At 35.9% G+C, this 27,514-nt stretch overlaps 1 protein-coding gene across 14 annotated transcripts in view; it reads right to left on the bottom strand.

Moving 5' to 3' along the window:
• The window catches only part of FBXL5 (F-box and leucine rich repeat protein 5), a gene marked incomplete at both ends in the record, with an annotated part of 48,988 nt that overhangs the window by 12,986 nt on the left and 8,488 nt on the right, over positions 1-27,514 (bottom strand). For 2 of the 14 annotated variants that reach the window (XM_079715233.1, XM_079715238.1), the window contains 8 exons: positions 12,133-12,858; positions 13,747-13,829; positions 14,458-14,606; positions 17,712-17,837; positions 20,225-20,407; positions 22,575-22,761; positions 24,110-24,205; positions 26,762-26,977. In XM_079715233.1, the coding sequence (XP_079571359.1) occupies positions 12,133-12,858; positions 13,747-13,829; positions 14,458-14,606; positions 17,712-17,837; positions 20,225-20,407; positions 22,575-22,761; positions 24,110-24,205; positions 26,762-26,977 (1,766 nt within the window). Of the gene's footprint in view, positions 1-12,132; positions 12,859-13,746; positions 13,830-14,457; positions 14,607-17,711; positions 17,841-20,224; positions 20,408-22,574; positions 22,762-24,109; positions 24,206-26,761; positions 26,978-27,514 lie in introns of all 14 variants that reach the window. The other 12 variants (XM_079715231.1, XM_079715241.1, XM_079715230.1 and 9 more) reach the window with 12 other exon arrangements.

The raw sequence follows: 27,514 nt of genomic DNA on the forward strand, positions 1-27,514 counted from the left end.
TGGTATCCAATCAAAAACTACTAAACACTCAAAGAATCAGAAAAAAAAAATCAATAGAAACAGACCAATAAATGATAAAGATGATGAAATTAGTAGATAATGACTTTAAAACAGATTTCATATTTTAAATATGCTCAAGGATTTAAAAGAAAATATGAACATAATGAAACAAAAAACATGTCTATATATTAGTATGTTTTTATGTTTTAATATATTTACATACATTATTGATGTGCTTATATGTGTGTGTATATGTATATATCAGGGAAGATCATGAGTGTACCAAATGAAACTTCTAGAGATGAAAAATACAATATCTGAAATAAAAAATACACTGAATGAGATTAGCAGTGATTAGACATTGCAAAAATTAGTGGACTTGAAGAACAACCAGATTAACCAAAATGAAGCACCAAGAGAAAAAAGAACAAAAACAGTAAGGAAAAAAAAAGCTCTGGTGTTATGGTTTGAATTGTGTCCCCTCCCTCCCCCATCAAAAAAAGATACGTTGAAGTCTTAACCCTCAGTATCATAAATGTGACTTTAGTTGGAAATACGGTCTTTGCAGATCTAATGAAGTTAAGATCAGGTCATTAGGGTGGGCCTTAATCCAATATGACTGATGTCCTCATAAGAAGAGGGATATTTAGACACACACATACACACACACACACACGGATAATGCCATGTGAAGACTCATAGATATACAGACACAAAAAGGAGATGGCCGTGTGAAGACTGAGGAAGAGATTGGGGTTATAGTGCCACAAGCCAAGCAACACCTGGGTCTATGAGAGGTTTTAAGAGTTAAGAAAGGATGCTCCCTTAAAGGTTTCAGAGGGAACATGGTTTGGCCAACACCTTGATTATAGAACTCTAATCTCCAGAACTCTAAGAGAATAAATTTCTATCATTCTAACCACCTAGCTTGTGGTACTTTGTCATCACAGTCCAGGGAACTATTACACTAAAGTGACCTATAGTACAGTACCAAGAAGTGTGACATACATGGAAGTCCCAGCAAGAAGCAGGGGTAAGAGAATAGGGAGGAGAGAAAAAGTACTTGAGGAAATAATGGCTGAATTTTGTTTTTCAATTTTATAAAAGCTAAGAATAACATATCCAAGAATCTCAATAGACCCCAAGCAAGATAACAATGAAGATAACCACACCAAGGCATACCATATGCAAACTCATTAAAAGCAGAAATAAAATTTTAAAGCAGCTAAAGAAAAAACACATAATATATGGAAGAACAAAGATAAAAATGTAATACAATTCTCATAAATGATGCAAGCTGAAAGACAACGTAACATCTTAAAAGTGCTAAAACAAAACTACCAACTTAGAATTCTATACACAGTGAAAATCTTTCTAAAATGAAGGTGAAATAAAGAGTTTCTCAGACAAGAGCTCAAAGTTTACTGACAAAAGACTTAACAGTACAAAAAACTACAGAGTACTCTGCAGGCAAAAGAAAAACAATACCAAATGGAAACATGAAACTGCACAAAAGAATGAAGAATGGCAAAAAAGGTGCAATAAGATTTCTTTGTTAATTTTTTCTAAAGACAATTGTTTGGGACTTCCCTGGTAGTCCAGTGGTTAAGACTTCACCTTCTAACACAGGGGGTGCGGGTTCAATCCCTGGTCAGGGAGTTAAGATCCCACATGCCTTGTGGCCAAAAAAAAAAGACAATTGTTTAAAGAAAAAATACTAGCAATGTATTATGGGGTTTAAAACATATATAGAAATGAAATATATAACAAAAACAGCACAAAGAATGGGGAGGGGAACAGGCGATTACTGTTTTAAAATTCTTACATTCTATTGGAAGTGATATAATACTGTTTGAAGGTAGAAAGCAATTAGTTAATAATGCATATACAAAAGCATAAAACAGTAATTATAAATCTACGTTAAAGGGCACACAATGTATAAAGATGTAACCTGTACCAATAACAATATAAAGGAGATGAGACAGAGATGTCAAGAGTAGAGTATTTGTACATGATTGAAACTAAGCTGTTTGTCAAACTAGGGTGTTTTAAGTTCAAGATGTTAATTGTATCCCTAAGGTAGCAACTAAAAAAATAACTTTAAAAAACAAAGAAAATGGAGAAAAAAGGAATCAAATGGTATATTATAACAAAACAAAACATAAAAAGAGGAAGTCACTGAGAAAATGAGGAACAAAAGCATGTAAAACATAAGGAAAAGAAATAGATAAATGGCATAAGTAAAGTCTCCTTTATCAGTAATTACTTTAAAAATGAATCCATCAAATTCTCCTCCTGAAAAGCAGAGATTAACAGACTATATTAAAAATTTTTAAACTTCAGAATTTTAAAAACATGATCCATCTATATACTCTTTCTTAGAGACCTCACTTTAGATGCAAAAACACTAAGAGGTTAAAAGTAAAAGCATGAGAAAAGATACTCCAAGCAAAAAGTAACCAAAAGGGGGGAGTTCCCTGGCAGTCAAGTGGTTAAGACTCCACGCTTCCACTGCAGGGGGCACAGGTTCAAGCCCTGGTCAGGGAACTAAGATTGTGCATGCCACACAGTGAGGCCAAAAAAACAAGGTAACAAAAACAGAGCAAGAGTGGCTATAATACTGCGAAACAAAAAAGACTTTAAATTTTTAAATGTTTACAAAAGGCAAAGGGTATTAGGATATTATATATTGGTAAAAGGTGTACCCCACCAAGATTTAAAAAAAACTGAGAACATATACACACTTAACAACAGAGCCCCAAAATATATAATACAAAATTGATAGAACTAAAGGGAAAAATGAAAAGTCCTACAAAAATAGTCAGAAATACAATACCCCAATTTCAATAATGGATAGAACAAGTGGACAGAAGATCAAGAGGGAAATAGAGAACTTGAACTACGCTATTAACAGATTAGTCCTACCAAACATATAGAGAACATTCCGGTTAAAAACAGCAGAATACACATTCTTCTCAAGTGCACATGGAATACTCAGACCACGTTTGGCCACAAAAAAAAGGCTTAATAAATTTTAAAAGGTTGAACTCATAGAAAGTAACTTTGTTTCTTGGAAAAGATCATCAAAAACTGACAAACATTTAGTTAGTATAACTAAGAAAAAAAGAGGACTCAAATTACCAATGTAAAAAATGAACATTAGGGGACTTCCCTGGTTGTGCAGTGGTTAAGAATCCGCCTGCCAAAGCAGGGGACACGGGTTCAAGCCCTGGTCTGGGAAGATCCCACATGCTGCAGAGCAACTAAGCCTGTGCACCGCAACTACTGAAGCCCATGCTCTGCAACAAGAAATGCCACTACAGTGAGAAGCCTGCGCAATGCCACGAAGAGTAGCCTCTGCTCCCCACAACTAGACAAAGCCCACGTGCAGCAACGAAGACCCAACACAGCCAAAAATACATAAATTAATTTTTAAAAAATCAGTTATATTTCTATATGCTAGCAATGAACAATCTGACAAAGAAATTAAGAAAATTCCATTTAAAATAGCATCAAAAAAATTAAAATACTTAAGAATTAACTAAGGCAAAAGACTTGTACACTGAAAACTGCAAAACACTGCTAAAGAAATTAAAGAAAAAATGACAACAAGGACTCAAATACTTGTATGCCAATATTCACAGCAGCATTATTCACAACAGCTAAAAGGGAGAAAAATCCAAGTGCCTATCGATGATGACATCAATGACAAACGGATAAACAAAATGTGGTACATAAATACAGAATATTATTCAGCTATAATAAGGAATGAACTTCTGATACATTCTACATCATGAATGAACCTTGAATACATTATGCTAAGTGAAATAAGCCCGACAGAGAGGACAAGTATTGTATGTTTCCCCTTACATGACGTATCTATGTTGTATAAATGATGCAAATACACAGAGACAGAAAGTAAAACAGTAGGGAGCCCGGGAGGGTTGGAAGAGTAAGCAGTTACTGCTTGATAGTTACACTTTCTGTTGTGAGTGCTGAAAAAGTTTTGGAAATGTTTGCATGTTATACAACACTGTGAACTCAAGAGTGCCACTGAGTTGTACACTTAAAAATCGTTAAAATGGGAGGACTGGTTCAAGATGGCAGAATAGAAGGACATGCTCTCACTCCCCCTCGCGAGAGCACCGGAATCACAACTAACTGCTGAAAATAACTGACAGGAAGACACTGGAACTCACCAAAAAAGATACCCCACATCCAAAGACAAAGGAGAAGCCACAATGAGATGGTAGGAGAGTTGCAATCACAATAAAATCAAATCCCGTAACTGCTGGGTGGGTGACTCACAAACTGGAGAATACTTATACCACAGAAGTCCACCCACTGGAGTGAAGGTTCTGAGCCCCAAGTCACGCTTCCCAACCTCGGGGTCCAGCAACAGGAGGAGGAATTCCCAGAGAACCAGCCTTTGAAAGCTAGCAGGATTTGACTGCAGGACTTCAACAGCAACAAGGGAAAGAGACCCCACTCTTGGAGGCCACACACAAAATAGTGTGCGTATTGGGACCCAGGGGAAGGAGCAGTGACCCCATAGGAGACTGAACTAGACCTACCTGCTAGTGTTGGAGGGTCTCCTGCAGAGGCGGGGGGTGGCTGTGTCTCACCATGAGGACAAGGACACTGGCAGCAGAAGTTCTGGGAAGTACTCCTTGGCATGAGCCCTCCCAGAGTCTGCCTTCAGAGCCAGCAAAGAGCCTGGGTAGGCTCCAGTGTTGGGTCGCCTCAGGCCAAACAACCAACAGGGAGGGAACCCAGCCCCTCCCATCAGCAGACAACCGGATTAAAGTTTTACTGAGCTCTCCCCACCACAGCAACAGCCAGCTCTACCCACCACCAGTTCCTCCCATCAGGAAACTTGCAAAACCCTCTAAGATAGCCTCATCCACCAGAGGGCAGACAGCAGAAGCAAGAAGAACTACAATCCTGCAGCCTGTGGAACAAAAACCACATTCACAGAAAGACAGACAAGATGAAAAGGCAGAGAGCTACGTACCAGATGAAGGAACAAGATAAAACTCCAGAAAAACAACTAAATGAAGTGTAGATAGGTAACCTTCCTGAAAAGAATTCAGAATAATGATAGTGAAGATGATCCAGGACCTCGGAAAAACAATGGAGGCACAGATCGAGAGGATGCAAGAAATGTTTAACAAAGACGTAGAAGAATTAAAGAACAAACAGATATAAACAATACAATAACTGAAATGAAAAATGAACTAGAAACAACCAATACCAGAATAACTGAGGCAGGAGAACGGATAAGTGACCTGGAAGACAGAATGGTGGAACTCACTGCCACGGAACAGAAGAAAGAAAAAAGAATGAAAAGAAATGAAAACAGCCTAAGAGACCACTGGGGCAACATTAATAAATGCAATAACATTCACATTATAGGGGTCCCAGAAGGAGAAGAGAGAGAGAAAGGACCTGAGAAAATATATGAAGAGATTATAGTCGAAAACTTCCCTAACATGGGAAAGGAACTAGCCACCCAAGTCCAGGAAGCACAGAGACTCCCAGGCAGGATAAACCCAAGGAGAAACATGATGAGACACATAGTAAACAAATTGGCAAAAATTAAAGACACAGAAAAATTACTGACAGCAGCAAGGGAAAAATGACAAATAACATACAAGGGAACTCCCATAAGGTTAACAGCTGATTTCTCAGCAGAAACTCTACAAGCCAGAAGGGAGTGGCATGATATACTTAAAGTGATGAAAGGAAAGAACCTACAGCCAAGATTACTCTACCTGGCAAAGAAAGAAAATTACAGAAATATATCACTGATGAATATAGATGCAAAAATCCTCAACAAAATACTAGCAAACAGAATCCAACAACACATTAAAAGGATCATACACCATGATCAAGTGGGATTTATCCCAGTTCTGCAAGGATTCTTCAATATACGCAAGTCAATCCATGTGATACACCATATTAACAAACTGAAGAAGAAAAAGCATATGATCATCTCAACAGATGCAGAAAAAGCTTTTAACAAAATTCAACACCCATTTATGATCAAAACTCTCCAGAAAGTGGGCATAGAGGGAACTTACCTCAACATAATAAAGGCCATATATGACACACCCATAGCAAACATTGTTCTCAATGGTGAAAAACTGAAAGCACTTCCTCTAAGATCAGGAACAAGACAAGGATGTCCACTCTCACCAGTATTATTCAACATAGCTTTGGAAGTCCTAGCCAGGGCAATCAGAGAAGAAAAAGAAATAAAAGGAATACAAATTGGAAAAGAAGAAGTAAAACTGTCACTGTTTGCAGATGTCACGATACTATACATAGAGAATCCTAAAAAGGCTACCAGAAAACTACTAGAGCTAATCAATGAATCTGGTAAAAGTTGAAGGATACAAAATTAATGCACAGAAATCTCTTGCATTCCTATACACTAATGATGAAAGATCTGAAAGAGAAACTAAGGAAACACTTCCATTTACCACTGCAACAAAAAGAATAAGATACCTAGGAATAAACCTACCTAGGGAGACAAAAGACCTGTATGCAGAAAACTATAAGACACTGATGAAAGAAATTAGATATCATACCAACAGATGGAGAGATATACCATGTTCTTGGATTGGAAGAATCAATATTGTGAAAATGACTATACTACCCAAAGCAATCTACAGATTCAATGCAATCCCTATCAAATTACCAATGGCATTTTTTATGGAACTAGAACAAAAAATTTTTAAATTTGTATGGAGACACAAAAGACCCTGAATAGCCAAAGCAGTCTTGAGAGAAAAAAACAGAGCTGGAGGAATCAGACTCCCTGACTTCAGACTATACTACAAAGCTAAAGTAATCAGGACAATATGATACTGGCACAAAAACAGAAATACAGATCAATGGAACAAGATAGAAAGCCCAGAGATAAACCCACACACCTATGGTCAACTAATCTATGACAAAGGCGGCAAGGATATACAATGGAGAAAAGACAGTCTCTTCAATAAGTGGTGCTGGGAAAACTGGACAGCTACATGTAAAAGAATGAAATTAGGGGCTACCCTGGTGGCGTGGTGGTTGAGCGTTCGCCTGCCAATGCAGGGGACGCAGGTTCGTGCCCTGGTCTGGGAGGATCTCACATGCCGCGGAGCGGCTGGGCCCGTGGACAGTGGCTGCTGGGCCTGCGTGTCCGGAGCCTGTGCTCTGCAACGAGAGAGGCCAAAACAGTGAGAGGCCCACGTACCGCAAAAAAAAAAGGAAAAAAAAGAATGAAATCAGAACACTCCCTAACACCATACACAAAAATAAACTAAAAATGGATTAGAGACCAAAATGTAAGACCAGACACTATAAAACTCTTAGAGGAAAACATAGGAAGAACACACTTTGACATAAATCACAGCAAGATCTTTTTTTGATCCACCTCCTAGAGTAATGGAAATAAAAACAAAAATAAACAAATGGGATCTAATGAAACTTAAAAGCTTTTGCAAAGCAAAGGAAACTACAAACAAGACGAAAAGGCAACCCTCAGAATGGGAGAAAATATTAGCAAACGAATCAACAGACAAAGGATTAATCTTCAAAATATATAAACAGCTCTGCAGCTCAATATTAAACAAACAAACAACCCAATCCAAAAATGGACAGAAGACCTAAATAGACATTTCTCCAAAGAAGACATACAGATGGCCAAGAAGCACATGAAAAGCTGCTCAACATCACTAATTATTAGAGAAATGCAAATCAAAACTACAATGAGGTATCAGCTCACACCAGTTAGAATGGGCATCATCAGAAAATCTACAAACATCAAATGCTGGAGAGGGTGTGGAGAAAAGGGAACCCTCTTGCACTGTTGGTAGGAATGTAAATTGATACAGCCACTATGGAGAATGGTATGGAGGTTCCTTAAAAAACTAAAAATAGAATTACCATACGACCCAGCAATCCCACTCCTGGGCATATACCCAAGAGAAAACCATAATTCAGAAAGAGTCATGTACCACAATGTTCATTGCAGCACTATTTACAATAGCCAGGACACGGAAGCAACCTAAATGCCAGTCGAGACACCAATGGATAAAGAAGATGTGGTATATATATACAATGGAATATTACTCAGCCATCAAAAGGAATGAAACTGAGTCATTTGTAGAGATGTGGATGGATCTAGACTGTCATACAGAGTGAAGTAAGTCAGAAAGAGAAAAACAAATATATATTAACGCATATATGTGGAACCTAGAAAAATGGTACAAATGAACCGGTTTTCAGGGCAGAAATAGAGACACACATGCAGAGAACAAACATGGACACCAAGGGGGGAAAGTGGCGTGGGGGGGGTGGTGGTGGGATGAACTGGGAGATTGGGAGTGACACAGACACTAATATGTATAAAATGGATAACCAGTAAGAACCTGCTGTTTAGAAAAATAAAATAAAATTTAAGAAAAAATCGTTAATATGGTAACCTTTGTGGTTTGTACATTTTACCAAAATTTTATTTACAAGGTACATACAAACCCTAAAGCAAACACTAAATGATATACTGAACAAGAGTAGAGATAAAACAGATACTAAAAAGTACTGGGTTGGCCAAAAAGTTCGTTCTTTTTTCCCGTAAGATGGCTTTAGTTGGGCTTAGTTGTATTTAAGTTCATTTAAAACAATTTTGCTAGACTGTTTTGTGACAGCTGTCATATCAGTGTGCATGTAAAAAAAACTTATCAAAACTAGTGAATTTTTGTGTAGCCACTTAAAAATTGAAGATGGAAGAAAAAGCAACATTTTCGACATATTATGCTTTCTTATTTCAAGAAAGGTGAAAACGCAACTGAAACACGAAAAAAAGATTTGTGCAGTGTATGGAGATGGTGCTGTGACTGATCGAAAGTGTTGAAGACATTCACTGAGAACAATCAACATTATACCATGCAGGAGATAGCCGACATACTCAAAATATCCAAATCAAGCACTGAAAATCATTTGCACCAGCTTGGTTATGTTAATCGCTCTGATGTTTGGCTTCCACATAAGTTAAGTGAAAAAAACCTTCTTGACTGTATTTCCACATGCAATTCTCTAGTGAAACGTAACAAAAATGTTCCATTTTGAAACAAATTGTGACAGACGATGAAAAGTGGATACTGTACAATAATGTGGAATGGAAGAGATCGTGGGGCAAGCAAAATGAACTGCCACCAACCACAACAAAGGCTGGTCTTCACCCAAAGAAGGTGATGTTGTGTATATGGTGGGACTGGAACAGAGTCCTCTACTATGAACTCCTTCCAGAAACCAAAAGGTTAATTCTAACAAGTACTGCTCCCAATTAGACCAACCGAAAGCAGCACTCAACAAAAAGAGTTGGGAATTAGTCAACAGAAAATGCATAATCTTCCATCAGGGTAACACAAGACCGCATGTTTCTTTGATGACCAAGCAAAAACTGTTACAGCTTGGCTGGGAAGTTCTGATTCATCTGCTGTATTCACCAGACATTGCACCTTCGGATTTCCATTTATTTTGTTCGGTCTTTACAAAATTCTCTCAATGGAAAAAATTTCAATTCCCTGGAAGACTGTAAAAGGCACCTGGAACAGTTCTTTGCTCAAAAAGATAAAAAGTTTTGGGAAGATGGAATTATGAAGTTGCCTCAAAAATGGCAGAAGGTGGTGGAACAAAACAGTGAATATGTTGTTCCATAACATTCTTGGTGAAAATGAAAAATGTATTTTATTTTTACTTAAAAACCAAAGGAAATTTTTGGCCAACCCATACTTAATAAATCCAAAACAAGTCAGGAAAACACAAAACAAGAATAAAGAAAAGAGAAACAGGGGGAAAACAAACAGTAAGATGGGAGGCATAAATTTAACCATATCAGTAATTACATTAAATGCTTATTGTGAAACCGAAAGATTAAATGACAGAATGTTTGACTGTAAGACCCAACGATACATGCTATCTGCAAAAGATTCAAGAGCAGTTGCCTTGGATTCAAGGAGAAAAGGAATAGTTTGTACCGAAACAATAATGGCAACGTGAGGGGGCCAAAGAAGGCTGAAAATTTAAACAGGCTATTTCTACTCAATGACAGCCAAAATTTATTTTATTTCATTCCTATGAAAACCAGACAATGCTGCATGAAGACTACACACTACACTATATGTTCCCTATGACTTCAATCTAGTTTAAAACTTTGATTTTCAACCTACATTTTTACAGTGAATGCTCTTTTAACAAGCCCATAACCAACTTGCCAAAATTCATGCTACCCATCCCTGAATAAAACATGACTATTACAGAAGGATACACAGAATACTCCCAACTAGCAACTCTGTTCCCCCAAGTTGAGGTGAATGCTTGCACAAGTTGTATTTGTTCTCAAACCTGAACACCAGCTGAACTTAAGTTAACTGAAATACTTTTTAAACCAACAGAATAAATGCAAGAAGAAAGCGGTTTCTAAAAATCAAATTTGTAGTTTTGATTTCCTTAGCTTCTCTCCCAGGAAATGCACACAAAATTCACTAACTTCATCCCAATCTCTACTCAAAAAAATGCTTCTTTTCAAGGCCTTTCCTGTCCATCAAATGTGAAGGAGCATTCTCTGTATTCTGTATCCCATAAACATATTTCACTTTTCTTCAGAACATCCAGTCTGATATTACATCTTTGTTGTCTTATTTCTACCATTAGATTATAAACTCTATGAGAGCAGGAAATTTGAGTCATTTTTTCTGGATCCCTAGCATTTAGAAGAGGGCAAGTCACACAACAGATGCTCAATAAATATTTAAATGATTAAGAAAGACTCCTTCAAGATAATCTGATTAAAAGGAGTTGCACTTTTAAAATCTGAGCTGCACTCAGACTGCAGCTTTTTTGATAAGCTACCAGTCCAAATAATATCAAGTAAGATAGTTCCTGTGTTCCCCATTCCCCAAATAAATTCTTCCCTGAATTCAAACTCTGTCATAGCCTTATTCCCCACTATTCCCCAATACACATCTTTCTCTACAACCAAATGGGAATACTCCTCTGAACATCCCCCACTGAGTTCAATTTAATCTGCTAAAGATCACACTTAAAAGACAAGAGGGGGTAATAGGCTTTATGTTGGATGAATTTTCGTTGTTTAACATGCCTGACACCCCATTATTAAGGAGCCCTAGTAAAATTCAAGTCTATTACAGGGTAAAAGAGAAAACATAAAATCAATTTCTGAAGGCTCATGTCATAGATAATCAAACAATTATTAACGCTGAGAACAACCATAACAACAAAATACCCTAACAACAGTTAAACAGTGCTTTACTTTACTGTGGGCTCAAATGATCCCTACTGCTTGGAATGGTCTCTTCTCCCTCTGCCACCTATCAAAATCCTTCATATCTTCAAGGTTCAATTAAGGGCTACCTCTTCATTACATTTTATTTTATCTTTTTTTTTTTTTTAAAGATTAAAAAAATTTTTTTTGATGTGGACAATTTTTAAAGTCTTTATTGAATTTGTTACAATATTGCTTCTGTTTTACGTTTAGGTTTTTTGGCCACGAGGCATGTGGGATCTTAGCTCCCCGAACAGAGATCGAACCCACACCCCCTGCATCAGAAGGCGAAGTCTTAACCACTGGACCGCCAGGGAAGCCCCTCTTCATAACATTTTCTGATCATTTGCTGCAATTGGATGAGAAGTCTCTCTCTCTCTCCTTTGATCCCCATAGAATTTTTAATTCAATATCCCTTAAAGGATGTACACAAATAATACACAGAATGTAGTATACATATTTTCTTCTCTGTTACAAGTCCTAGAGGGTAAAAACTGTATCTTATTCATCTTTACATCCACTAAAGCACCTTAGAAAATGTGTTGCATGTATTTATTGTAAGTATTTATTAAACTTTTAAATTTATGTTCTTCCACATTACAAAGGAATTGAACTGACTGAAACTTCATGCTGAAGTTGTATCGTTCCAAAATTTTGAAGTAGGACAACTCTTTGAAGTGGTTAACTCTTTTGGTTAAATAAATCAGCTGAAAGGAATGACTTAGATTCAAAATTTTCCACTCCATTTGAGAATGAAAACATGTCCATTTCCTAATACTCTGCAACAGATTACTTACCTGAGACCATGGTCTGTGATCTGATAACATCCGGACAGACTGAGAAACAGAAGTACACGCCCAGTCTCTTGATCAGTTTTTTCACTCCCAGAGTAAATTAAGTCTGTTCCCCTAAGCAATCTAGTCCTTGATGCTTTTCTACACAATGCAGAAGACTCCGGGAGTGCTGACATAGTTCTTAAAGCTGTTCCTGTACAACAAAATGAATGACCACAATACGCGAAGGCTGGAGAAGCACAATGCTGCTGCCAACAGACACTAGTCCTTAGTCCAACAATATCCTTACTGTAACAACCGGAGGAGGAACAACTAAAGTTGGATGCTGTTTCCATTACACAAAGACTTTCAACATTTCTATGTCTCCATTCTACAGCATCTTCAATATCAGCCAAATCTTCAGCATCTAACATCCACACATAAGGAGAAGTGAAATTTTCAGAAGAAATAGGTTTAGTCCAGGGGTGTTCATTATCTATTTCTTCTCCGAGGCCCTTGTTAGTTGTATCGTGCAAACAAGCATACTGCTTGGTGGACTGCATGGTAATGTCTTTATTTTTCCAGGTAGTCAAAGTAATTTTGCTTGTTGAAGTTTTCAAAGGGCCACTCTGATGAGACGTCAAAATTCCAAGAGCTCTAGAAATCTTCTCTAGAGCCACATCTGTGATTTTTTCACATCCAGATAGATCAAGATGCCGAAGACTCTGGCAGCAACCAAGCCAAGACCAACTATAATTAAGAGGTAACAAGACTATTAGTGGATATTGTTACATTCTTCAAAAGCATTTGATTATACGTAAGTAAATGGAAACTACAAGAAAGATTTTAAATCTAATATAATCAATCATTTACTGAATATCTGTTGTTAGGCACTACTTTAAATGCTAGGAATATGAAAAGACAATAAGAGTAATTAGGAACTAAGAGTATTGCTAACCCAAAAGAAGAGCAGGAAAGGAGAAGGGTATGGAAGGGAGAGACTGTTTTTCATCCTGAAAAATAACCAATAGAGGAAAGGCTGTACACACATGAAAGAAAGAAAATAATAATTAGAGGAGAAAGATCCAGAAGAACAAGCTCTAGGAATTGGTAGAGAATTAGCCTTAGCCAGAGAAGAATACATTTCTCCCTCTGAAATTGGAAAAGAGGTGCTGATATAAATGCTAGGGTGGGAAACAGCAGGGCAAGGTAGAATAAGAAGGAAAGTAGCAGCATCCAAAGAAATAAAATCTGCAGGTTGCTTGAAGAAAGTGTCAGAATTTTAGAATAACTACGAAGAGGGAGCTTTGCCAAATGGTACTGGGAGCCCAGGTGAAAATGAAAACTTCTTTAAAACACAGTACCAAGCTACATGGTTACACAGCAAGGCTCAAAAGCCTAGACACAGTACAAGATTATAAAGGTGACAGGATGATACATATATAAGTTTTGAATCAGCTGGGACCTAAGGACAAGAGCAAAGAATTGGAGGGTGCTATTACCATAACATGACCAAAATCTGATAGTAGAAAGTAACAGTATGATTAAACTGCAATTATGTAAATGAAAAACTACAGAACAGTTCTACTGATTCATAGTTAAGAAATTATTAAATTTATATATTCAAAAATAACTAACCTGTCAAATGCAGAGTCTGAAATGTCAGTTTGGGTAAGATCCAAATGCTCCAAGTTAGGACAAAGCTCTAAAATCTGCCTAACCTAAGAGGGAAAAAAAAGTCACTGTGAAGATCTGAATTTAGTTAGGTTAGAGACATAACTTTTACTAAGTAATATATAACTTTTAGTAAGTAATATATCCAGTGGTTCTCACACTTTTCTGCATGTAAAAATCACTTCAATTCTGCCTTACAAATATATATTGTGATGAAATCCCAGAAAATCTGTTTTAGTAATTCTAAGATTAGACCCAGGAAATTTACATTCTTAAGGAATACCCAAGGAGATTCTAATGTAGGATATCACAAGATAGTCTTTTATAAAACCGTGATTTAATTTCACCTGCCCGTCTTACCATGCCTTACACATTATAAAGAATCATATAAAACTGGGCTTGATCACTTAACATCTGTGAAACTAAATAAACTGTTTAATCTCTCAGTCTATGTTTCCTTTTCTATAATGTGAAGACAATGATATCTATGTACAAAGATTACTATGAGAACTGAAATGAAAAAAGATGAAAATTAGCAGTGTATGCCTACCCATGGGAAGGTACACTCATGGGTAAACTGTTATTTTTTTTTAATTAAACTCAGGAATAAGCAAACAAAATGTAGATCATTGCTACTTTTTCTTAATACCCAAACTAGTGCTAATTTATACATACCATTTTGCTGGAAACTGCACAGCTGTACGCTAATACTAAAGTTTTTACAGAAGTACCAACATACGGTAGAACATTATGAATTAAGCCATGGAGTAAACGTTTTTCCATTTGTGCAATGCTGATGGCAATCGATTCCTCTGCAGACTCTTCTGTAAAATGAATTCAAAAGTCTAAGAACTTGATACACTAATTATGATCAGGCTACTCAAGGAATCACCAAATCATTAAATATGAAATACTTTTTGCTCTCCTTTTAACCTCCCCTATATATGCAAATTAAATGGACAAGTTCTCATTCGCCAGGACTTAATATTTATATTAACAGGTCTGACATCAACTAAAAAGAGACAAAAGAAAAAGAAAAAAGGTTTAAATGGGAATGAAAGGAAGAATTTTTTAACATGCTTCAAGGTTGAAGGTAATTTTCTTCTCAAGCTAATTATCAGAGGGAAGATAAAAATAACTCCAGTTTCAGGCACCAAAAAAATTTGGGAAAAAACTTTGACTACTTGAAGAATAGTATAAGTTCTTCAAGAGAATACAGGATATCAAGAGGAAAATGAACCATAATAAAAATAATAAAAAGTGTCATTCATTATTTTACATAAATATCAATAAAAGGGACACAGAGCTAGAAGAGATTTGAAACAATTAAGTTAGGCTGGTCATAATGAATCAAGCAAAGAAAAGTACCTTAGAATTTTTAAGAAATTAAAAATGATTATGGCTTTTGTTTTCTGCTTAATAACTTCTACAGAGTTTAGATGTGTATAACAGGATGCACTACTGTAACAAGTAAAAAAAAAAAAAAACCCTACAAACTCCAATTTGATATAAGAAAAAAAACACACTACACCAAAAAGAATGAACTAATAATTTTATCCCTTTCTCAGGATCCTATTGCTTTTTTGCTTACCTGAAGACCTAACTCAAATGTCTCCAAACATAAAACAGTTTAACAGGATAAGCTGAGGAAGTCTCATTTAAAACAAAACTGAGTGTAGCTGACAAAAGGAATATAAATAGAAACAATAATTCTGAATTTTTGACTGTTCCCATGTTTACAGATATTATTCTAAATTCCTCCTTTAGTTAGACATATATGTGAAATACAGGGATAAAAGTGACTTTTAGTGAACCCTATTTATTCTACTACAATTTTATTTCCAAATGATTCTTTTGTTTCTGTGGCTCTCTCTATCTAAATGTGTACTGTTTACTGTGAAATCCTAAAAAAAAGAAAACTAAACATCCTATGAAGAATAATAACTTCTCTACAAGACTAGTAAAGACAGCTAAGCTGAAAAAGCACTAACATAGATGACAGATCCAAAGTTTACTCTTAGATACACTAAACAGCTAAACAGATATATTACCTTAGAAAGGCTCCATCATTATAACCTTAACCTTTCCCTCTCAATATGAAAGAAAACAACAGCAGCCGTCTCTTTGTCTATCTTTAAGTGCTGAGATAAACACATTATAAGTTTGATAAAGCCTTTAAAACTCAACACAGGTATTATGAATTGATTTTTTACAATGGATAAATCAAGTCTTCCCTAAGGTGACATCTGAGTAAAGACTTAACTCCTTGAGGTCTTTGCTCAAATTTCTCAAGGGACCTTAACTACTCAATCTATTGAAAATGCTAACTTCTTTCCTCTCTTCCTGGCACGCTTTTCCTTTATTATTCTCCACAGCACTTAACACTATCTAATACAGTATATATTTTGCCTGTCTTTACTGTCTGCCTCCCCCTCCAAATTTTAAGCTAAACAAAGCCAAGGATTTTTTTTTTTCCATTTTGTTCACTATTAACCTCATGCCCAGAAAATGCCTGCCACAGGATAAGCAAATCACCAAGTCTAACTGGAATAGACCTCCTCCTTATATGACACCTTCCAAACATTTAAAACTATACCAAGGTGTTTTGCACCTTCATTTCATAAAAACTAAACTTGCTGCTAAAACAATAATCTTTGTATTTATATTCCTTACTTTCCACAAGTTTAGTTCTTTTGCCAGACCAGCTTACTATAAGTGGGCAACTTATAAATAAAAAATTCCTACAGGTTCAGTTTTACGAAGCAGAAGAATATCTTATTAATTTTTTTTTTTTACTATTTTCATCATCTTTTAATAATCATTATCTAAAGTAACATCTAAGGTAGAATTTGTGTCTTTCTCCTCCATATTCCCAAACAGCACCTTTCTGCACCTCTATTACAGCATTTTCCAATACGTTACCTTGATTAAGAATCATGTATTCTAAATTCTCCCATTTGTGAGTTCTTTGAGGGTAGGGATAGTCTTCATCACCCTTGAATTCTCCCACGGTGCTTAATGAATGGCTACACTAGCTCATATAATCCCTTACCATTTACAAAGAATTTTCATATATATTACTTCTTAATTCTATAACCACCATGTGAGGCAAGTGGCATGACTGTGTACAAATTAATAAACAGGTTCAACAGCTTTATGCTCCTTCCTCTGGGCCACAGACGACTCAATATGTACTACTGAGCTGATCAAATGAAGTGGCCCTAAAAACACACTGTAAACTGAATAGCACTATAATGAATGTATATTATTTCAATAAGGAAAACAGCCATCATTTTCTGATTTTTTTAAAGCATTTAAATAAATATAAAAACATATGGGAGGGCTTCCCTGGTGGTGCAGTGGTTAAGAATCCGCCTGCCAATGCAGGGGACACAGGTTCGAGCCCTGGTCCAGGAAGATCCCACATGCCGTGGAGCAACTAAGCCCGTGTGCCACAACTACTTAGCCTGAGCTCTAGAGCCCATGAGCCACAACTACTGAGCCCACGCACCACAACTATTGAAGCCCGCGCACCTAGAGCCCATGCTCCGCAACAAGAGAGGCCACCGCAGTGAGAAGCCCGTGCACCGCAACGAAGAGCAGCCCCCGCTCGCTGCAACTAGAGAAAGCCCGCGGGCAGCAACGAAGACCCAACGCAGCCAAAAATAAAAACAAACAAACAAACAAATAAATAAATAAATCTATTAAAAAAACATATGGGAAACAAGCCTATACACATTTAAAAATTACTTTAAACAGAATTTTAAATACGCTTACTATTCCGTGAAAGTTTAAAAAGTAGTAGGCTTAAAAACACCAGTTTTTTTAGAAAACACAAAATACATAAATCCTAGCACCTAAGTACTTGTTAAATGTAACAGTAATTATTAAAGCACCATGTAACAATTTTAATCCCAGACACAGCTTACCAGATTCATCTATATCGGCATCTTCATCCCACTCCTGAAAAGCACGACTTTCATCTTTTCTATTTTTCACCCATTCCTCATCAGGTTCAGTATCAAGTTCAGTTGCAGGACCACTGTACCAGTCACCTACTCAACAAATAAACAAAAGGAACAAAATAAGATTAGATCGGCTACCATTACAAAAAAATAACCTATCTATAACAAAAATGTCTGCACACAAAAAATATGTGAGCCATACACAATGAGCCACCTATTGTTAGAAACAATTGTGGTTTAAAAAATTACATTTAAATAAGCACAGAATTCAATTTCAGACATACCAAAAAACTATGAAAAATAATTATCAACAGTCTTAACAAGAAATTTCAGAAATCACTGAAAACAACCTAACCTTTTTCCCTACTGTGGCTTCACACTGGCTCCAGCAATACCCCCATTAAGACAATTGCTAATAAACAAAAGGAAGCAAGACTTTCTGCTCAGTAGTGAATTAGCAATTCAGAAGTAGGTGGGAACAGAAAAAGGGAAAGATTAAGGTAAAGCTAAACCATAAATTTAAAGATCCTGGAGAATATGCTGCGATTAAATTACATGATTGTGAAGTGCAAGACAATGCAGAATTAATTTATTGAATTCCTAACATTACATCTAAGTGAGGGCTCCTCAACCTTAACACCATTGATATTCGGGGCTGGGTAATTCTTTGTTGTGGAGTGCTTCCCTGTGCATTGCAGGGTGTTTAGCAGTAACCCTGGCCTCTACCCCCTGGATGGCAGTGTAATACTCCAAGATGGGACAAAAATGCCTCCACCGGCATTTCAAAACATCCCCTGCAGGGGGTCAAATCAATTGTGATCAAGAATCACAGGAAAAAAAAAAAAAAAAAAAGAATCACAGGAAACAAATACCATAAATAAATTAAATTACAACCATTTTTATTGGAACTTTTTGTTTAAGCATATTAAAAACAGAAAAAAAAGCAGCATATTTAATATCTGGTTAACTTCACAGAATCTAGCATAGCATTATCATATTTCATCTTTATATCAAACAGTACCTAATTATGTATTACTACCTAATAAGTAATTCTTCATAATCAAAAAAATACAGCTAATAAAAAAGTATGTGATATATCCATACTTGCCTTATCTGACTTTTCATTTAATATATTATCCTACAATAAGAAAAATTATTCCACATAAAAATAATAATTCTAATCATTTGGATCATACACGTCTACCCAATACTCCAAATAGCTTCATGAAAAAAATATTATATATCTAACAAAAGCTTATTTAAAAGTGCTACATATTGATATAAAAAATAAAACTATTTTTAAATCAGACTCACACTTTAATTATGTAAAAAATATATATTTCCATGTCAAAGTGACAAATTATAAAAAACTAAAAAAAATTAATGTGAAATTTGAGGTACTCACCTAGAAAAACTGTTTTAATTCAGTGACAGAAGAACATATGCCATATTAGTTGTATTTATCCCATGACTGCATTATATGCTCAGGAAAGCAAAATTTTCTTTAACTGTTCACATGTAAAACTAACTTACCACAATGAAATTAACTAATATGAAATTGTAATTTATAGAATGAGGCATTACTAATCACAAAAAAATATGCTAAAGACAAAAATACATTCAGTTATCTTGAGCTACTATCAAAAGGGAAACATAACAGTACCTCATCTTTAAATTTTATAGAATTTATTTTATATTTTTAAAATACTCATCTAATTATTTAAAGCTCTTCTGACAACCTATTAATTTTATTTTTAATGTTTTCTTATGGAAAATTACAAATATAGTCAAAAGTAGGAATAAGCAGCATTAAACAAGTAGCATAATGAACCCCTATGTACTCATCACCTATCTTCACTATTATCGGGGCTTCCCTGGTGGCACAGTGGTTAAGAATCTGCCTGCCAATGCAGGGGACACAGGTTCAAGCCCTGGTCTGGGAAGATCCCACATGCTGCAGAGCAACTAAGCCCGTGTGCCACAACTACTGAGCCTGCACTCTAGAGCCCACAAGCCACAACTACTGAAGCCCGTGCGCCTAGAGCCCGTGCTCCACAACAGAAGCCACTGCAATGAGAAGCCCATGCACCACAATGAAGAGTAGCCCGTTTGCCACAACTAGAGAAAGCCCGCAAATAGCAACGAAGACCCAACGCAGCCAAAAATAAATAAAATAAATTTATTAAGAAAAAACAATTATCAACATTTTGCCAATTATTTTTCGTTCCATCCCCAACTATTTTTTCCTAATTATTTGAAAGGAAATTGCACACATCATGTAATTCACTCATGAATACTTCAGAATTGTTAGCTTTTAAAAAATGTATACAAAGACATATAATCTAACTATGAAACCTATTTTTAGTCAACCTTTCAGAGTTTCCCTCCCTGGCCTTACTTATTAATGTCTATGAGTATATACTCAAAAAAATAGATTGAAATATTTTTAAAACAAACTAAGCATCCCATTTACCTACCTCTGGCCCAATGAACAGGGTAAAGATGTTTCCAAAGTGATCCAGTTTTTGCCAGCTGAGACCATTTAGTGCTTACTTGACTGCATCGACATAATTCTTGAGGATTAAGATAACTGAAAATTGACAGCATTACCTCAGGAGGAAGATGAGTTATACCTGTGGATTGTTCTGACACTTCCGCTTCTGAAATAAAAAAGAAAACCTTTAACATTAAAGGCTATAAGAGCAAATGCAGTTAAGAAATTACAATCACATTTCTATAAATAAAATCCAGTGCCTAAAGTCCACTCCTTCCTGCTTGCAAGATGTGAAAAGGAAATAACATGGATTAGAGGTAACATGGAGATGTTAAACTTGTTAAGAACATGTAGGGTTAAACTATCGTGGTCCAAATCATACTTCATCAGTGGGAGCTACAATAATGAACACAGGATTTACTTCCTCTTACAAAGGCGTTGCAGAAAAAACAATACTCACTTTGTAGCGTAAGAAGCATCATTTGAAAAAGGAACCCAACAGGTTATACAGCTTTAAGTCAGCAAGTGTAGAGTCGGTCAAATAATGAGAATCCAGGGCATTTTTAATGATGCACACAAATCTCACAACGTTTTCCATTCATGCATTACAACTCCTGTCAGCATCTTCCTTGTGTTACCTCTTTGATTTTCACGTTTCATGTAAGAACTCTGAAATCTGACCTCTATAACATTTATGTGCCTCAACCTTATCCTATTTATGAGCCAGTTGAAACAATATAATGTAAATATTTCTAATGTTGGTATACATTTATCAGGAATCTTTTGTCAGCAGCTATTATAGAAAACAGTCATTGGATATCCAATTTCCTATAATGGGTTATTTCAGTAGCAACTTTACAAAGGAAAACTGCAAATGAGGTGTACAGTAAAGAATATAAAATATAAAAGTTTCATCATTAATGTACTAAGAAGAATCTGAGTACCTTATATATTTGTCTTCACAAAGCAACTTAAATATAGAAATGCTATGATCCAATTACTTTAACCTAACCCTTTACAAATGGCAGATATTTTAAACATAATACAGCTATAATTTACTTTGAAGGAGTGGGAAAATTCAATATAATAAGTGTGACGCTTTTAAGTCCCATGTTATAATTAAAATTAAACCAGATACAACAGGTCCTGACTTGATGTCTAAAGCACAAGCTGCATTTCAGAGTGAAGCACACAAGCTTTACGGGTTTAATTATAGCTTAACCTATAAAAACAATTTTGTTCCAACATGCATCTCACCTACTTTATTAAATAAAAATAAGAAAAAAGGACCAATTTCAAACACTTTCAAACAATTTTAACAGGAATGTCATTGCTATTTCTCATCTAGCAAAAGCAAAGGAATTTTTACTAGCCTCAGGATGCCAATAATTTTATTTAACGATATTTTAAAAGGCAAAGCTGGGGCTTCCTTGGTGGCGCAGTGGTTGAGAGTCCGCCTGCCGATGCAGGGGACACGGGTTCGTGCCCCGGTCTGGGAAGATCCCACATGCTGCGGAGCGGCTGGGCCCGTGAGCCATGGCCACTGAGCCTGAGCGTCCGGAGCCTGTGCTCCGCAACGGAAGAGGCCACAACAGTGAGAGGCCCGCGTACCGCAAAAAAAAAAAAAAAAAAAAAAAAGGCAAAGCTATCAAACAAAAGAAAGAATAAAGATGAGGAAGCAGTCTATGAATAAAAAAAGCAGAGATATTTTATTTACATTTGTCATTTGTTTTCTCAAAGTGACTATACATAGAAAAACTATGCCTCTCATACTCACTCCCCTGTGTATTCCTGGATATAAGCCAAGAGAATGAGAAAGGGTAGAGATAAAACTATAAGCATTAAATGATTTTGAAAACTGATTCTTAAAAAAAAAGAAAAAAACAAGGAAGGATAAAAACAGCCACTATGGTCAGTGGAGCTCAGAAAATTGGATGACACTGCAAAAGTGCTCTGTATATGGTAGTTTTCAATAATTTTGCTTGGCCAAAATAATAATTATTAATAATAAAATATTATTATTAAATTATCATTATATATTTATATATAAATAATATTGATAGTTATTCTCACTAATCAAAGTTATTATTATATATATAAACTCCTTCAAGAAACACTATACTGCACATGGCCCAAGTATATGAGCTGTTATATTATCACAGACAATACTAAATTCTAAGATAGAAACTACTGTCCTCAATTAAATTTACTATACTTGAAAACAAATGGCCTAAATTATTCTTCGAACAAAATATAAAGGTCATATCAACAAGAAGTAAATGGCCTTGGAATGAATAAATCGCTAGCTAGCTATCTAAGCATATGACTCTCACCTTTATCTGACTTTTCATCCACAGAATATTTAAAAAACTTCTGCCGCTCCTCAGCTTGATTCCATAGGCTAAGACCTCTAAGGAGTTCTGCAGTATCCTTCTGAGAGCAGTGTTGTGCAATCACTTTCTTTTTAATATCCTTAAGCTCTTCATAGGTAAAATATTCCATTAACATGGGCTGAAAAACCTAAGTTAAACAAAATACTCATAAGGAAACATGCTTAATTAGTTTTGTTTTACTCCACATCTTTTAAAGTATTAATGGCTCAAGTGTAGTATTATGACCACATATTTGGAAAACATAAAAATTTAGTTGTTACCACCAAGTTAGTTTACCCAAAAATTGCAAAGAATACCACCACCAAGATCCTTCTTTCTATGGCTTCTCCACTCAATCTCGAAACAATTTAAAAGCATCCAAACCAGAAGGTCCTCCTGTACAGAGCTTATCATACACTCTAAATCACTCTCCTATGGTGAGACATTTAGGTCAGGTAACTGCTTTCTGCTACTATAACAACTGACCTCTAACCAAACAGGGCCTCTAAATCATATGAGAACCGTACCCCGTGTACCGCCAACCATAAAAGTCAGAGCTCTACTGATACCTTCAACTATTCAATATTATCTAGGAGATTTCTTCTTTGAAACAGTTGCTTAGTCCCAACCTCCAACTGACAGAATTAGAATCTTTAGAGGTGGAGCCAAGGGATTTTTTTTTTGTTCCACAGATAATTTTGATGTGCATCACAGGTTAAGAAACACTGCTCTAGTAACTCAGTGGTTTCAATGCTGGTTGCATATTTGCATATTACAATGACTTGGGGAACCTTTAAAATATATCCATGTCAATATCTATCTCCCACCTGATTTAACTGGTCTGGAAAGGGCTTAAAAGTAGATTTTTTTTAAATGGCCATCTGATTATAAGGTGAAGCCTTTTTATAGTGAGAATCACTATAATAACTGATTTACAGCTGAACAAGAATCTAGTTCCTCATAAAATATTTTCCCTATTCCTTATCCTGATACTCATCCCACTTTAGAGAAAGAAGAGAATGAGAAAATGTTTTGCTCATCCATTCAGGGATATCCTAATACATGTGCACTAGGTATAAGACTGATAAGTTTAACACCACCGTTTAATTACTAAAATCCACGACTAAAAAAAGAACACTAAAAATTCTTTAAACTTAAAATGGAAATACAGAAAACATTAAAAAGTTTAAAGGATCTTCTAAAGGTTCAGAAAAGACATTAGGGTAGCATAAAAAGTTAACATTCAATACAGTGCCATCCACATAATAAGAGAATAAATATTTTTTGAGTAAATGAATTAAATCAATCACTCAGTCAATGAAAAGCAACAAACTCTAAGGAAACAAAATTAATGCTTTTTTCCCTTGGGTTTTTCTTCATTTTCTAAAATGATCTAGAGGTTCAACTTCCTATGTATTATTTTGAAGACTCAAAGGAAAAATAACATTTCTCCAATTTTATAAAGTAAAATCACGAAGAGGAAAAATTATGCTCACCTCCTCTTCCTCTTTCATGTGAGGAAGAAAATCTCTTGTAAAAGCCTCCAGTCTCTCTTTCAGCTGTTTTGCATAATTTAATTGCTCATATTCATTCTAGAAACAAACAAAAAAACTGTATTCTATAAAAATTTCGCTTCATAATTTATACTGTATCTGATCCTAGAAAGTCAGTGTGAAATGTAACTTGAAACGTCAGGGTAAAAAATTAGACTAACAAATAGCAAAATGGTTTCTGTACTTTTCTAAGTATAAAAGATGGCCTCAAAACATCTCTTAAAAGAACCTTGCATTCCTTTAGTAATGTGATCTCATACTTCCTTTTAAAAATGTCACAGGGTTTCTCTGGTGGCGCAGTGGTTGGGAGTCCGCCTGCCGATGCAGGGGACGTGGGTTCGTGCCCCGGTCCGGGAAGATCCCACATGCCGCGGAGCGGCTGGGCCCGTGAGCCATGGCCACGGGGCCTGCGCGTCTGGAGCCTGTGCTCCGCAACAGGAGAGGCCACAACAGTGAGAGGCCCGCGTACCGCAAAAAATAAATAAATAAATAAAAATGTCATAAAAAGTCTAAAAATAGCAAGTATTTGCTCAAAACTTCTACTGATTTCTAATGCATACATTTATACAATTTCAATGTGTCCGTTTTCCTAATACTATACCTCTGGGCAGTTCACAAGCGCCTATTGGACTATATCATTACAGAATCCCTTTAAGGTCATCTAGTGTATCCTCTACTAAACAATTCAGAATACCTGTTACATTACCCTGAAGAAGACCATATACACTTCTAAAGGCAAGGAGCTCACTGTACCTTGAGGTAAATCATTCTAACTCCACACAACAGCTAAAAAGTTCTTCCATATGAACTATGGTCACATCTCCCTGTAACTTATCCATCACTTCTGCATCAGCCCTCTCAACTTAGTACATGTGGAAAATTCACAAAATAATGAAACTTTTAAAATGTGGGAATATCTTAACCCTGCTGAGTCCTCTCTAGTCTCCTCCTTTTTGAACTAATTTATTAAACTGCTTCCCAATAGTCTATCCAATGTCCTATTCTCTTAGGATGTTACACATTTTCCTTAGGCATGCCCAAGTGGCTTCCATTTCTACTTACATGCTGATAATTATCAAATTTGCTTTTCCAAACCAAATTACCCTTCCAACCTTGAAGCCCAACTAATGCCGTCTCCTACTTATAAATGCCCACCTGAACTGCACAAGCAGTTCAAACCCAACCTGCCCATAATGGATCTTTTTAGCCTCTTCTATATTCCCTAGAAAGTCAAGGTCAATTCTCACTCTTATTTCCTTTCTCTTTCTCCTTTCCTCCTTCCTGTATATGCAAGCACTACCTTCTATCAATTTTATGTCCTACATTACTCTCAAGTCTGTCCCTTCTCTTCTGTCTCCACTAGTCACTACTTCAGTTCTGATCTTAATCATTTTATTGAATAGGTAATACATGAACATGATATAAAATTCAAACAGTACAAAGGAGTATTCAATAAAAAAATAAATCTTCCTATACCATCTTCCCTCCCAGTACCCTATCCCTACCCAATCTCCTACCTCCCCACCAAATAGCTACTGTGTATTCTTCTAGAGACTATTACAATAATTTTTTATAACAATCTTCCTGCTTGAGTCTTTTTTTCCCCTTCAATCCATCCTCTTCCCTGCTTAAGAACATTCTAGAACACAAATCTATCAATGAAAGGTGCATGGTGGTTTGACAGAGTTACAACTTAAGTCTATGTTTCACCAAGCCAAAAGGGGGACAAATGAAGACCAAATTTCCTATAATACATAAACATAATTAATAGGGAAATTTCTCTACACCATTATCCTAAACTACACCCAAAAATATCTTTAATTTTACATCATACAATTAAAAATTATTCTTTGTAACCACCCCTATGGCCCTGTTCATTCTAAGTAACAATTCTACCTTTAGTCACCAATAACTGTGTTTACTACAGATTTCTTTTAAGAGTTCAGCAAATGTTATCAGAAAGTAAAATTTTTACAGTAATTGAAATTTCAACTTACAAAAACACCTTTAAGATTTGGAGAGCAGCATTCATGATAGAATTTTACATATAGTAACAAAGAGGTAACTGATAAAGATTCTCATCAAACCTGAGTCAGGATCCACTGAGTCTTCTCAGACAGGCCCTGACCTTGAGCTCTGTCCTTGGCCCACTTAGTCCAGTTTTACCAAAATCATCCTGAATCAATCTATCAACCCCACCACTACCACCCTTGGCATTTGATAACCCTCAATATCTATCCACCCTCAATATCTTGTCACCTTGGTATGCCTTCAGCAAAAGGAAGCAAGAGTCAGTCTAGCAAGAATCTCCCAGCCTTGATGTATCCTCTTAGTAATTTTCCTGACCCTCACCCCTGCTCCCTGGCTATAAGAATTCAACCCAATCTCTCTCCCCTACTGCAAAACCCCATTGCAGTAATCCCTTGAATAAAGTCTTCCTTACCATCTTTAACAAGTGTCAGAGTAATTTTTTTTCTTTAACATACATTTACTATACTATAGTAACATCATTTACTATAAAATGCTAACAAGTTTTGCCAATGACATATCAGAAGATGGTACAAGCTGTGATAAATATCCATTTTTGCAACTCACCTTAACATTCTTCAGACCCTTTTCAAAGAGGCTAAGCATCTCAGAGAGTTTATTGTCAGAATGCACATTATAAATGGTCTGGCTGCGTTGCTGAAGCAAACCAATAATGTATTCGTTTTCAATCTGCTCATGCATTTTGAACTCCTTAAAAGTAGCATACAGAGACTGCAGAAGAGCACGGAAATCATTGTTGTTGGAAAAGTTGGTTTTAGAAAGCTGAATAAAAATTTAAAAAGAAAGGCATAATAAATACATGCAAATATGCACCAATAGGAAATACTCAAATGCATTCCTATTTAGTTTTGTACATATCAAAATACCTCCCTTATATTTTGTTAAAGTAGGAAAGGAAATTCATAAAAAACAAGTTATAATGGTATAATAAAAAGTGCCCCAGGCCAGGAAGATGTTGGTTTGAATTCTGAAGGGAAGGATGTACGCACCAACAAAACACAGTTTCTTTAAATAAAAGAGATTAAACCAGACTCCCTCGAAACCTAAAATTCCATTACTCTGTGCACATACTAAATACAGATACTCCATAAAGTTACATATAACATTAAAAGAGCTGTTAGGATAACGTGATGAACTTTTTTCTTTGTTCAAATGTTCTTTATGCTATTATACTACTTTTACAATGTAAAAAATTCAAAAACTTTCTATTATAATTTGTTTAAACTTTAATATCAAGATGAGTCTGATCTGTTCAGAAAACACTGACTGAGCTATTAGAACATTATCAGATAATTTTAG

This window comes from Hyperoodon ampullatus (assembly GCF_949752795.1).
Source record: "Hyperoodon ampullatus genome assembly, chromosome: 1".
Classification (NCBI taxonomy): domain Eukaryota; kingdom Metazoa; phylum Chordata; class Mammalia; order Artiodactyla; family Ziphiidae; genus Hyperoodon; species Hyperoodon ampullatus.